The sequence below is a fragment of the Oculina patagonica genome, chromosome 12, assembly GCF_052425735.1.
Source record: "Oculina patagonica isolate OP01 chromosome 12, crgOcupat, whole genome shotgun sequence".
NCBI lineage: Eukaryota > Metazoa > Cnidaria > Anthozoa > Scleractinia > Oculinidae > Oculina > Oculina patagonica.
Window position 1 is genome coordinate 33,053,356 of NC_135769.1, and position 13,491 is coordinate 33,066,846.

Consider the following 13,491-nt stretch of genomic DNA (forward strand, 5'->3'; position numbering starts at 1 on the left):
TTTTGTAAACATATGGTATGAACTGTTTAAGTAATTTGCAGTTTTTTGTCAAACTAATAAACGTCCGTCATTTAAGTGTGTTACTTTATGCTCTGTGTTAGCTCGCTCATTAAAAGTTATTCACAATCCGAACAATTTTGCATAAACATCTGTAGCTATTTAACATTCTTTACTTTGTCCCAATAAACAGGTTAGTATATATAAGCCTTGTCGTTTTTTATGCTGAGATCACTTTAAGCCGGTGCAAGCAGTCAGCCGCACACATTGTTAGCTTGCTTCGATCAAAACTTTGAGAAGCGACAATAATTTGCAGGTACAGTGATACATGAGTTGAATTTTCTTGTAAGGTTATTAATTTTCGGCCGCTCTTTTATTTGGTTTTTCTTTTGCATTTTAGATTTTTTTTTGCATTAACCTAAATAACAAATACTCAGCAACATTTTTTTAGGATACGACCCCCGAACATCTCCTTGAAATTAGACTTTCTTTGATATTCACCAACGCGAAAAAATTTTGTTCAACTTTCTTAATGCCCCGCCTTTTCATTCAATAATACTTCTTTGAGCTGGATATTTATCAGTGAAACTAAGAAACAAATTCCTTTTGTTGAACAGGCCATCTTTTTATACTGACTAAAACTTTCTGGCCCACAATCGCAATTTGTGTTTTTTCCAAATAATCAGCATTTTCTCCTAATACCATCATGGCGAACAACTTTGATTATAGCAGCGCTAGCGCTTTTCAGTTTTTATTTTGTGCAGTTATTACTTATTATAAATGTTCATTGACTGTATTCAGATAAAAGAGTTTTAACTGCCACATGCGATGTGCGATGAAAAAGCTTTTCACGTCCTTCTTGCCTAAAAGTTTGCAAATTCTCTAGAATATGACTCCAACCAATATCGAAATACGTGTAATGAGTACATGTTTTACTTGAAATTTTAAAAGTGTGTTTCAATTCTTTCGAAAAGCAAAGAAACCGTTTGTTTACAAAATATTTTGTACAAGTTTGCTCTACTTTGCAAGGAAAGACTGAGTAGAAAAATGGCTGAAGATAAATGAAATTCCTTTTGTTTTCTTCAAAAGATGACATTCGGTATTGTAAAAGACTTTTAACTTTCATTAAATGTTTTATGATAAGCCATCATTGGCAAACCTTATATTTGTTGATTAACATTCTGCACCTGCTCCTGATTAAAGATGGCTGCCCGCTTTTAAGTGTTAAAAGCGAAGAAGTGACAATTTGTTTGAGGTTTGTCTTGAGGCATAATATAGCTAGTCTATTTTTTATTGTCTAAAAAAACAATTTGCATGTTTAATAGGCGTGTTAAATAGGCGTGCAACGTACATTCCATCAGGTCAGGTTAAAATGTGCGAAAAAATCAGTTGAAAAGAGTCCAGAGTTGTCGACATAGCATATCCAGAACCATCCAATTGGGAATACTTGTGTTTAACTTACCTTAATTTTGTTTTTGGATTTTGGCAGATCGTAGACGGCAAAAAGCGAGTTCTAATCAACTCTCGTGCAAGTACTCAAGTGTGGAAACAAACACAGCGAAAAACAAATAAACCTGGATTTATTTTAATGGTTGACTGTGTAAATTTGTTCGTTTTAAGACTTCTGTTAAATTTCGCCTTCTGCTGTAATTAACATTCTTAGGCTTCTTTGCCTTGAAGAATTTGCCATAAAAGATTTATAGCAGTTTTACCCGAAGTTTCTTTAAGAAACTTGAATAAAATAAAGCTGAGGACCGAAAATTTAAAGAAGCCACCAACAGAATTCGAAATGCCATTATTTTTTTATCTTTTATGTAAACATATGGTATGAACTATTTAAGTAATTTGCAGTTTTTTGTCAAACTAATAAACGTCCGTCATTTAAGTGTGTTAATTTATGCTCTATGTTAGCTCGCTCATTAAAAGTTATTCACAATCCGAACAATTTTGCATAAACATCTGTAGCTATTTAACATTCTTTACTTTGTCTCAATAAACAGGTTAGTATATATAAGCCTTGTCGTTTTTTATGCTGAGATCACTTTCAGCCGGTGCAAGCAGTCAACCGCACACATTGTTAGCTTGCTTCGATCAAAACTTTGAGAAGCGACAATAATTTACAGGTACAGTGATACATAAGTTGAATTTTCTTGTAAGTTTATTAATTTTCGGCCGCTCTTTCGTTTGGTTTTTCTTTTGCATTTTAGAAATTTTTTATTTTGCATTAACCTAAATAACAAATACTCAGCAAAATTGTTTTACGATATACGACCCCCGAACATCTCCTTGAAATTAAGCTTTCTTTGATTAATTCGAATTAATCAACGACGGTTTCAAAAAAACCTTGTTGTTCAACTTTCTTAATGCCCCGCCTTTTCATTCAATAATACTTCTTTGAGCTGGATATTTATCAGTGAAACTAAGAAACAAATTCCTTTTGTGAACAGGCCATCTTTTTATGCTGACTAAAACTTTCGGCCCACAATTGCAATTTTTTTTTTTTCAAAACATCAGCATTTTCTCCTAATACCATCATGGCGAACAACTTTGATTATAGCCGCGCTTTTCAGTTTTTATTTTGTATAATTATTACTTCAGATTATAAATGTTCATTGACTCTATTCATATAAAAGAGTTTTAACTGCCACGTGCGATGCAAAAGCTTTTTACGCCCTTCTTGCCTAAAAGTTTGCTTATTTTCTAGAATATGACTCCAACCAATATCAAATACGCGTAATGGATAAATGTTTATCCTTTATTTTGTGCAATTATTACTTATTATAAGTGTTCATTGACTCTATTCATATAAAAGAGTTTTAACTGCCACGTGCGATGCAAAAGCTTTTTACGCCCTTCTAGCCTAAAAGTTTGCTTATTTTCTAGAATATGACTCCAACCAATATCAAAATACGCGTAATGAATAAATGTTTTACTTTATTTTGTGCAATTATTACTTATTATAAATGTTCATTGACTTTATTCAGATAAAAGAGTTTTAACTGCCACGTGCGATGAAAAAGCATTTTACGCCCTTCTTGTCTAAAAGTTTGCTTATTTTCTAGAATATGACTCCAACCAATATCGAAATACGCGTAATGAATAAATGTTTTACTTGAAATTTTAAAAGCGTGTTTTTCGAAAAGCAAAGAAACCGTTTGTTTACAAAATATTTTGTACAAGTTTGCTCCACTTTGCAAGGAAAGACTGAGTAGAAAAATGGCTGATTTTTTACAATTTTACTAAAATAGAAAAGCAAAGCTTAAGTGTATTTATCTCTTGACATTTTCAACTTGTAGTGCATTACTTGACGCGTATTTATACTGGTTTTAACAGATTTAGTAACGATATTCATGTTATTGTTCGTAGTATCTGTATATCGAGTTCCTGTCAGAGATCTTTTTTGATAAAAAGACACTTCCCAGATTGGATGTTGAATATGGCGTGAACTTTTTACCAAAGTGATAAGATGGGAATTTTATGCTTTCTTCCTCTTTTGTTTCTTTTTGTATATTAGGTGTTTAGTTCCTCCTTGTTTTATGTTGTAAAACTTCATCTCTTTTTCCTCTTATAAATGTTCTGATTACACCTTTTTACATGTACTACTCATGGAATCTCCCAATCTATTTATCGGATATTTGCTGCACTATTTTGTACAGTTCTTAAAAGAACTGTTCAAAAAATGTTACACGGCTAAAATTGTAACTGGAAATAAGTGAAAACATCTTTAGTTACAAAATCCTTTGGTTTATAATTTTTACTATAACATTGCCTGTCTGATTGACAATTTGAAATAATGACCGAGCAGTATTCTTAACTAAGGGGTAATAGACATTGAACGCTTTTGTGTAACAAGGGCTACATGTTAGCCCAGTGAACAAAAAAAACTAGGTATTGAAACAATTATTTATAAAACTTACTGTGAATTTCGTTCCTTTCCAGATTAACGATGTTTTTAAGACTTGCCATCTTTTTTTCTGTGGTTTGCCTAGCAAGCTGCGAAGCGGAGAAAAAATCCGAAGATCCTCCGTGGGCCGAGGCACTTAACGCGAAATATTTTGGCCATATTAGAGGCAAAAGAACGGTAAGAATAAAGGAAATAAATAAACAACCGATAGGATAACTTTTTAAGTGAGCAAAACATTGTATCTCTTTAATTCAAAGAGCAGATCTCGCAATTATCATAAAAAAGAAATTTGGTTGTTACTTTTAAGTATTTAGATAAAACACTGTTGTGTGGCAATTCAAATTAAAGCTTTTGAGCAGTGCGCTCGTGTACCGTGTTTGCTTATTTGTAATTAATTATATCTTTGTTCATTAACATACATATCATCTTTTTGTAAGCGACATTAGAACAATATCTGAACGAATCGAAAAAGGCTTTAGGGATATAAACATTTTCAACACCTCTGTGCATTTCATAATTGCAATCATATGATTTGATAATGCCTGTGAACGAAGTTCTTGTTTGGAGTTATCACAGTCAATCTCTTCTTCTTTAACGTCTTTAAAACAAACACTTCATTGGCTAATTTCTATTCGATCTAAAAGTTTCAAAAACAATTGTTCGCATGTCGTATTCGTTAAAAAAATTTCTTTTCAGTCAATCTTCTCATGATGAAATAAGTAGTTTTGTAATTTTAATAAAGTTTTTTTTTTTCACTTTTTTCCAACACAGGACTCAGAAGACTCTCCACCAGGCTTGGAAGAGGCTCTAAGCAACGCTTATTATGGACATATTCGTGGAAAAAGAACGGTAAAAAATGAACAAACTCTCAACACACGTATATATTGAAAAGTGGTCATGTTACCTTTCATTGTGAGCATTACTTAGGGACGAAATATTGAAAAACTCGCAATCTGATTGGTTAACTAGTCCATCGTTACGCGGGCGTTCTTTGCGTGTGAGCAACTGAGTAAGTTCACGTTTCTAACGATTTTTACTTTACTGACATGGCAATTGGTGTTAACTCATTTAACAGAAAGATTTAGAAGACCATCCACCATTAGAGGAAGCACTTAATTCAGCTTATTTTGGACATATCCGAGGAAAACGAACGGTAATAATTATCTCATACAAAATGAATAATGGATGCTAATATATGTGGTATTCACTCATGATTTTCTCTTAAACAAACTTAACCCCTTTGAAACAAATTTTCCCTCACCGATTCGATTCTGACTTTGGATCCAAACATTCCGTGGTGCAGACACTCCTTCTGTATCTATTTGGCTGTTGAATAAATATTTTTTAATCAGCAGTTCTTTATTCTCCGTTAATGCATGTTAATTAAGATATTTTAGGGTTCACTTTTGGACCAAAGTTAATTGGTTCATTTATGTCCTTAGTCTTAAAAAGGCACTTTATTTGTCGTGATGGAGAGGAATATCGAGTGTTAAATCACTTTAGAACAGTACAGTCACCATGGCTACAAATGGCGCGCGTTTCTCCCTTAAGTTCCAAGAATGGCAATCTTCTATATTTCTCCTTACAATATGCCAAACAAGAAATCAAAGAACATAATCTTCTTGATTTGTTCATCAAATTCTCCCGACTAGTTCTATAAGAAAACGTATAGAAGCCGAGAAGAGAATTCGCATTTAATTTTGTTTTACTTTTACTTTGCATTGGCATTTGTTTTACTTACTTTACAGCTGGAAGGTTGGGGTTATAATCTTGCGCTTCGTGAAGCTCTCAATAGGCAGTATTTTGGCCACATTCGGGGGAAAAGGACGTTAAAAAAAGCAGTTAAACACGCTGGAGACGTTTCGCGTCACATAAAAAAACAATGAAAATTAAAATTGAAAACGTTTGCATTGAGCTGTAGCTTGCTGCTTTTGTTTTTGCAGGGAGGCTGGGGATCAAATAAGAACTTGCTTGAGGCGTTAAACAATGCCTATATGGGCCACATCCGCGGAAAACGACAACAGGTGTATACAGAGCACATGCTAAACACTGCAGTTTGATTCGTGGCTTTTATTTCGGTGATGAATTGCACCTTTAAAGGCTCATCAATTATTATAAAAGCTGGCGCTAAATTGTTAGGAAGATAGTTAAAATTTATAAGTTATAAGGAAAATAAGAACAGAGGGAGTTCTTTTACTGTGACCATCTGTCAGTTTTCTTCGCCCGGCTATTTCGTATTTATGACGTCGCACGGTCAATAAAAGGGCTATTTTTTGAGACCCAGTCTGACGTAGTATAATCAATACAGACTAAAATGGTTGATACTTGGATCCAATTTTAAATGACTGTACTTCAACAAATCTCGACAATTAAGTTTAGACAACAGTCAGAACAATTTAACGGCAGTTTCATCTCGTTACAAAGTGAAAGTTTCCTTAAAAAAGGAAGACGTGGCAATTGGAAGGTAGGAATTGTAAAAAGGTAACTTACAATTCTTTATTTTGTTTTATATTTTCAGGACACAGAGGAGAAGTCAGCTGAATAAAAACCTGTTGAGGAATGCCATGAAACCCGACAAACGATACCATAACGGATCTCAAGTCAACATATATGCTAAATAACTAAGAGAAATTGATGTCAAGTGAAAAATAAATTGTAAGTTCCAGTCGACATGTTTCATGACAAGATATAAATAAATCAGCACAGAGTCGACTGAACACAAAAAAGCTGTAAATGTGAAATAGAAAATAAAAGTTTAACTAAAGAAGCAGACCAAATTAAGTTGCACTGGTGATCATCTGTTTCTCAAGAAAATAAATGAAAAATAGAAAAAACACGAAAAATACTAAAACAACCAACTGAACACAGAATAATGACAATATTAAGCCAAAAAAGAAATAAAAAATAAAAGAAATGTTATCATTCGATGCAATTTTTTCTTTCTTTTCATTGGCCGAGAGCCCACCATGTGATCTGCAAATAACTGCCTACAAATAATGGCCTGCTGTGGCTTTAGCGTCTGACAGTGATTTTGCTTGATTTTGCTACAAATGATATTCTGCTCATGCGTAGTTGTGTCCACTCCCAAGAAAAATGGCAGCTTGTTTTCCAGAGTTGTGGGAGAGCGGTTTAATTTGCGGAAATGCAAAAAAGGCAACGGAAATTTCCTTAAATGTTTTTCGGCAATATCTGAAAGGAAAAGAACTGGATGAAGACCAGCTCGTATCATCAAAGGCGAAGTTCTGCCTTCGTCTGCATTTCTTTAGCACTGAGAAAGCGCGCAGTTCCTGATATTCCCGAAGGTAATTGTACAAAAACAAATTCAGTGATCGAATGTTAAAACAATTATTAAACTCGGCTTTCGCAAAATATCGTGATTTGTCAGGGTCTCGCAGATCAATTATTTGATCTGCTCGCCACTGACAAATCACGATATTTTGCTCAACCTCGTTCAATAATTGTTAATTTTGTTAGCTGTCTGTATTAGCTATTAGTGAAATCCACCGCAATTTATCACTCCATAGGTGGAAACGCCGGCACTGACACATGCTTAGATAATAAGATTTCTATTTTTGTTTATTACTGCCTATTAATCTTTCAAAAATTTCATTTAACAATTGCTGCGACATTTGTCAAACCAATATTCAATGACTTCCTTTATCTCAAGCAATTTATAACGATTCGTTATAAATAAGGTGATATAAGGTGATACGAATACTGACCTCCGCCGGAGCACATCCCTTCTTTCCCTCAATTGCATCGCATAATGCCATGTAAATGAAATAATAAAATTTATTTCGCAGAAGAAATTTAAAAACAGTAGATCCCAACCGTTTTGTTAATGCAAGATACAAGATAATCGGTATAAAATTAAATAAATAAATAAATAAATAGATAAATAAACAAATAACTTTATATAAGCGTCAATGTATTTAGCACTGTTGTGCTAATTGTTAACATTTCCATACAAGCTCTTAGCCCCGGGGGCTATGTTTTATATTTCGTAATTAAAATGTAAAGCTACACTGAGTAATGACGATATGAAGAATGTTTTGTTTCCAAAAACCAGAAATTTTATTTTTTTAAAAATTTCATTGATAACAACAGGTTTTAACACTGGAGATTCCAGCATTTTCCCAGTTCACGGCATAGACTTTTGTCCAGTCATAATGCCACACAATAGAAATTCCCCAGCTTTCACTACCCTGACGGTTAACACGTGACTTCCAGAAGTCACATTGTGTGCCACAGTGACAAGCTTTGTGTGGCCAAATGGAGAATACGTGTTGACAACGATTCCAGGTTTGTTCTTCTCCAGCCAAATCTCTGCTTTTCCACCGTGGCCGCTCGTACGAAACACTATAACAACATCCCTGGTGACCTTGCCTCTCCCTACATCTAAAGGCAAATTAAATTGTAGTTTCAATGTAGAATTTTCTATCTCTGCTTTCCACCCGCCAAATCCATCCGTTCGTAAAGGTCTGACGTTATATTTTTCCTGCATCGTTTTGTGAAAACCGATAGCAACGTCTTTAACTTGTTTAAATCCGATATTTTTTATTTCTCTGACAGAAAGCGACGGATTAAAAAACGTGTTAGTTACATCTGGAGTGACTAAAGTATAACAGAGTGGGTCTGGAACAACTCCCTGGGTGTCCATGAAATAAACAGGTCTCTGTAAGTCGTGAAAGGTAAAGGATGGGAACCTTGTGTTAAACTTTCTTTGGCCCTCAGTAAAGCATTACGGACATTGTTGATAATCATCAGTGCCATTTGCGCATGTGCAATAATGCTGGCGTGGTTACCATCAGATGAAAACATGACAGGGTATTTTTTCATTCCCTTATTTGGACATAATGTATCTTGCGTGCTGAAGCTTGTAATCCCATAATGCCAGGCAAGCATTGTCTGTCCATTATTTTCCAGATTATTACATACGGGAACATAATTTTGTCCTTGAATAAAGTTCACAAACATGACAGCAGGTAAAGTGTCTTCACTCAACAGCTGCCTTGTAAGTCTTTCGAGAGACATTGCCCTTGGAAGCCGAGTGTCTTTAAAAAGCATGCAATCGTTAACTGAAAACTCAAGGAATACAATGTCCAGGTTGTCTTCAGGTTCCATTAAAGTTTTGTAGCAAAACGAGAAAAAGTTGCTGGCAGTTCCTCCAACGGCGAGATTACGAAGCCCGATGTTAGATCCTGTTAAAGGCTGTACGGCGTTTTGCCACCAATCCATGAACACTCGGTAATAGATGCCACTAAGATCGGAGTAATCGTTAATTATTCCACCGCCGGCCGATATCGACCCACCCATGACTGTAGCGCTAATGTTTTGACCGAGTTAAGCTCTTGTCATAATATTTTGAAGACGGTCTTTCGTTGTTCTTCTTTCGACAATCTGTTTGTTATAAGACTCTGTAGTTAGTGACAGATCTTCCAAAGACTTAAACCTGTCTTTGAAATACCAGACTTCAAAAGGGTTCCTTTTAACGGAACGTTTGAGAGCATCCATTTTAGTGAAATTCTCAAAAGGCCTGCTGTTCACTTCTTGTTGCTTGTCACGTAAAGAATGGAAGCTTTTCCTCTCTTCTTGTGCCAAAGTTGAACACACGATGATGGTGGAAATGATGATAGGTAGATGAACCATTTTGCCTTTTGTTTGTAGTTTAGGTTTAAAGAAATTAGACCATGATCATTGGTAGTCTTCGAGCCAAGCTCTCAAGAAGAATTTAAAAATATTTTTTTACAAATTTCATGGTTATCTACCCGCAGCGTATGTTTGGAATTAGCGTCAGCTCAGCACCTTTCGTGACAACAACAACTTGTGGTAACTGGATGCAATGACCAGCTCACAGGTGTTCAAACTTTCGCAATATCCATTGTTAAAAATAAAAAGAGGCAACTGGTTTGTCTTGGTTATAGTGGACTAGTCGAGACTAACCTCCACTTAGCTTTTTAGCCGATCGTCATCTATTAGCCAATTCACTAGGGTTCAATGTTGATGTAATATTTCAAAAACGAGTGCGAGTGTTTCATCGGGGTTTCCAAACACGAGAAAACTGATGAAAGCACGAGGCCGTAGGCCGAGTGCTTTTATTGTTTGGGAGTGTTTGGAACCCCGATGAAACACGAAGCACGAGTTTTTGAAATAGCTTCTCAATCGGCGCCTAATTGCAAACAAAAGATATTATTCACGAAAACTTAATTTTTTAATTTCTTTTGTTTAATTAGCGAACAGTTTGAAATCGGGGCCTTATTACAAACAAAGGATATTATTCACGTTAACATTTAATTGGTACTATCTTTTGTTTAATTAGCGCATACTTGGTGATGATTATGTAAGATCCGTGTTTTTCACAACTAAGCTCGTTTACTTCAAGCCGCCACAATTTGCATGCAGTGGCGTCCTGCTAGTTTTGAAACGTGGACGGGTTAGCTGAGAATGAATCTCGCCGGTTTCGGCCGCCCAAAAGTGTGCAAGAAGATTTCTTGCTTACACAGTCCAACCGTAGAAGTACACAGTACAAAGACAAGTGAGCCGTTGAAGCTTTGAGAACTTGCCAAACAGCGCGCGAGCAAAAATTCCTTTTTCTTGACATGGAACTTTGTGTTCATCGCGTGCAGAGTCTTGAAGAGTGGAGGACCTGGATAGTCTGTCTTTAAAGTATTGGCTCACAACATTCGTCCAAAACTCGGTTGCGAATAAGAACGGTGGTCGCTACGAGATATTTAGGAACGTTTTTGAATTGCGCGGTTAACGTAAATTTTAGAGTTATTCCAAACAGAAGCTTGTCTATTCAGTCGGTGTTTGTGTCATTAATATTTAAAATTAGGATAACCCTGCATCACAAGGGTTTGACGTTTTATCAAACTCTAGAGTTTGATATTTCATCAAACTACCGTGGAAAGGCCTCTGTCCAGTGTTTCATCGGGGTTTCAAACCACACACACCTGACCAAATTGGCGTATCCCGATTGGCTTGTGAGTTCATGAATTATTAATGAGTTTGAGAAATTATATTAAAGACAATCGAGAACCGCGATAAACCATACCAGGTGGTTTAACGGGAAGAAAAACGTCAACATCAGTCATGGTATTTAATCGATATTCAATATATACCAAAGAATACAGTGTTACCGAAATCAGTCTACACGTACCTAAACTAACGTTACGGCGAGAAGTAAAAAATAAATAAGTTGTATAGCTTATCGTTGGATACTTGTCTTATAACTTCAATCTGGTGTGAAATTGCAATTCCCCGAGGCATCTACACCGTTGCAAGTAAACATATGGTGGGTTAACAAAAGGTTTCAAAACTGCTGTTGAAGAAATGTTGTAAAAGATGTACTCTATGGACCACAAGAAACAATTGAATAGGTTCCATTATAATTAAAGGACATACATCTATAAACGACACCAAGTCAATCGCGCGTGTGCCGCACGTATTCTCGAGAAGGCCATATTACTCATAATGTATCTAAAGCACAACACAATGATCAGTACTCGATCGTTCCCGGAAGGCTTGATCCGGCAAGAGTTCGACGAACTTGGCCACAGCTAGGTGCCTCTTAAACTATTCCTGCTTTATTTGTGTTTTGAATGACATATGGTCTGAAGTTATGAAACTGGTTCTGTGGCACCCGGCTTGCTTCAGTTCTGGTCCACGTGCAATAGACAATAATGACACTCTTGACCGCATGTTAGCTCATCACGTTAACGTAATGAGCATTCCTGATACATTTTGAATTTTTCCAGGTCTCACCATCTTGAACTGAGAAACTCAAATTACCCCGAGGGTTACAAAAAAGGCAGACACGATTTGTCACTTGTACGTTGGCCCAATGACAACACCCGACAAAATAAATATCCCAGGGGTTACGGTTCTGACGCTTAGCACGTTACGTCCCGGTATCACGTGATGTGCTATAGTAAAAAGTTTAGTGTGACCAAATACCGAGCGAGTATTGATTATAACTCCTCTTTCTTCGTATTCATTCAACCAGACTTTTGCTGTGCCGCCATTACCGTGTGTTCTCACCGCTACAGCGACATTCCTGGCAACAGTTGAATCTTCCAAAAGACACTGTTTAGAAAGCGAAGTTAACGGTACTAGTATTTCTAATTCCAGCATGGAGTTGGCCGACAGTGATTCCCATCCACCATATGCATCAGTTCGGAACTTCTGAATTTCAAACGGCTGAATCTGATGCACTGAGTTGTGCTGGTCATATGTCGTGTTGACTGAACCTCTTTTGTCAATGAACATTTTTTGCATCACCTTAAATCCAACACTTCCTATTTCTTTTACAGAAAGGCTTTGACGCAGTGTCATATTCTTGGTGAAGTCTGGTGTTATCTGAGTAAAACACAAAGGATGTTCGCGGAAATTTTTTCTGTAGCTCTTAAACACGGGCTCAGGAAGATCTCTGAATTTCAACGGACAGCCTGGCAAAATGATTTTGTCGCCTATTGACGGCAACGAGAACTTAGGTACAGTTACTTTAACTACTTTGGAAGTCGTTAAACGGTCGAGCGCACTTAGCATCAATTGTCTCACGTGGCTTATGATCATGTACGCCATTTGAGCATGACCCAGGATACTCATGTGGGTGCCGTCAGATGTAAACATTCTCGAAAACTTCTTGCCTTTTGCTGAAGGACTTGAACATAAGAAATTGCGCAGAGTAAAAGTTGTTATTCCGTAGTTTTGAGCCACCATAGTTTGTCCATGGTTCTCGAGGTTGTTGCATATTGGATTTTTTAATTCCCCTTGAACAAAATTAACGTAGAAAACTGCAGGCGAGTTTCTTTCACTTAGAAGTTCTCTGGTCAATTGCTCTAGTGGTAGCGCCTTAGGGAATTTGGAATATCTTAACTGAACATAATCATTGACTGTGAAATCCAGAAGTGCAAGATTCATTTCAGTGTTTGGGTTCAACAAAGCATTGTAGCAAAAGGCAAAAAAGTTACTGCTAGTCCCACCTATGGCAAGGTTATGAATCCTAGCAACAGACCCTGTTAGTGGTTGAACTGTTTTTCCTCCACCAGTCGCTGAAAACTCGGTAATATATACCTCTTAAGCCTTCATTGTCAAGATTTAATCCTCCACCTGCCGAGATTGAACCTCCCATTATGGCGATGTTTACATCTTGCCCATTCAATGATCGCAGGATTACATCCTTGAGACGATTTGTTGTGCTATATCGCTGGACCACTCCGCTGTCCCAACGTTGTGAAGTCATGAACAATTCCTTTTCGGACTTAAATCGATCTTTGAATAACCATATTTCAAATGGATTCCTTTTGATGGCGAGCTTGAGTAGCTTGAGTTTCTTTTGAGACAAGTTACTGTTTGACTTGATGGACTGACCGTTTAGTTCGTCAAGTTTAAGTCTTTGCCTTGCACCCATGGCCCCTTTACCCATTTGACGGCCAGTGTATGGTGTTCTCTTGAAAAATAAGCACAACCAACAAGAGTTCAACAAAATAACCTCTCCAAATTAACCGCGGCATTTGACCTTCACTAATAAACATTTCATCTTACTAACAGCAATATGGAACGAACTTCGTTTACAAGACTTTTCTTAC

General features: G+C 36.4%; 1 protein-coding gene and 2 pseudogenes across 4 annotated transcripts; 1 reads left to right on the forward strand and 2 right to left on the reverse strand.

The window, feature by feature from the left end:
• The first annotated feature begins 232 nt into the window (after nucleotides 1-232).
• Nucleotides 233-6,664, forward strand: LOC144633090 (uncharacterized). 4 transcript variants are annotated; one of them, XM_078491870.1, is made up of 6 exons: nucleotides 233-313; nucleotides 3,937-4,078; nucleotides 4,673-4,750; nucleotides 4,977-5,054; nucleotides 5,845-5,979; nucleotides 6,420-6,663. In XM_078491870.1, the coding sequence occupies exons 2-5, from the start codon at nucleotides 3,944-3,946 to the stop codon at nucleotides 5,959-5,961; spliced, it is 408 nt and encodes a 135-aa protein (XP_078347996.1). In that variant the 5' UTR covers nucleotides 233-313; nucleotides 3,937-3,943; the 3' UTR covers nucleotides 5,962-5,979; nucleotides 6,420-6,663. The 4 variants fall into 4 exon arrangements, with proteins under 4 accessions (XP_078347996.1, XP_078347995.1, XP_078347997.1 ...); XM_078491869.1 differs by lacking the exon at nucleotides 233-313 and adding an exon at nucleotides 2,040-2,120 and having other exon boundaries at nucleotides 6,420-6,660; XM_078491871.1 differs by lacking the exon at nucleotides 233-313 and adding an exon at nucleotides 2,040-2,120 and having other exon boundaries at nucleotides 5,845-5,925; nucleotides 6,420-6,657.
• Nucleotides 6,665-8,042: 1,378 nt separating this feature from the next.
• On the reverse strand, nucleotides 8,043-9,550 carry LOC144632237 (uncharacterized; annotated as a pseudogene).
• Nucleotides 9,551-11,165: 1,615 nt separating this feature from the next.
• LOC144633617 (uncharacterized) lies at nucleotides 11,166-13,386 on the reverse strand (annotated as a pseudogene).
• Between the last annotated feature and the right edge of the window lie 105 nt (nucleotides 13,387-13,491).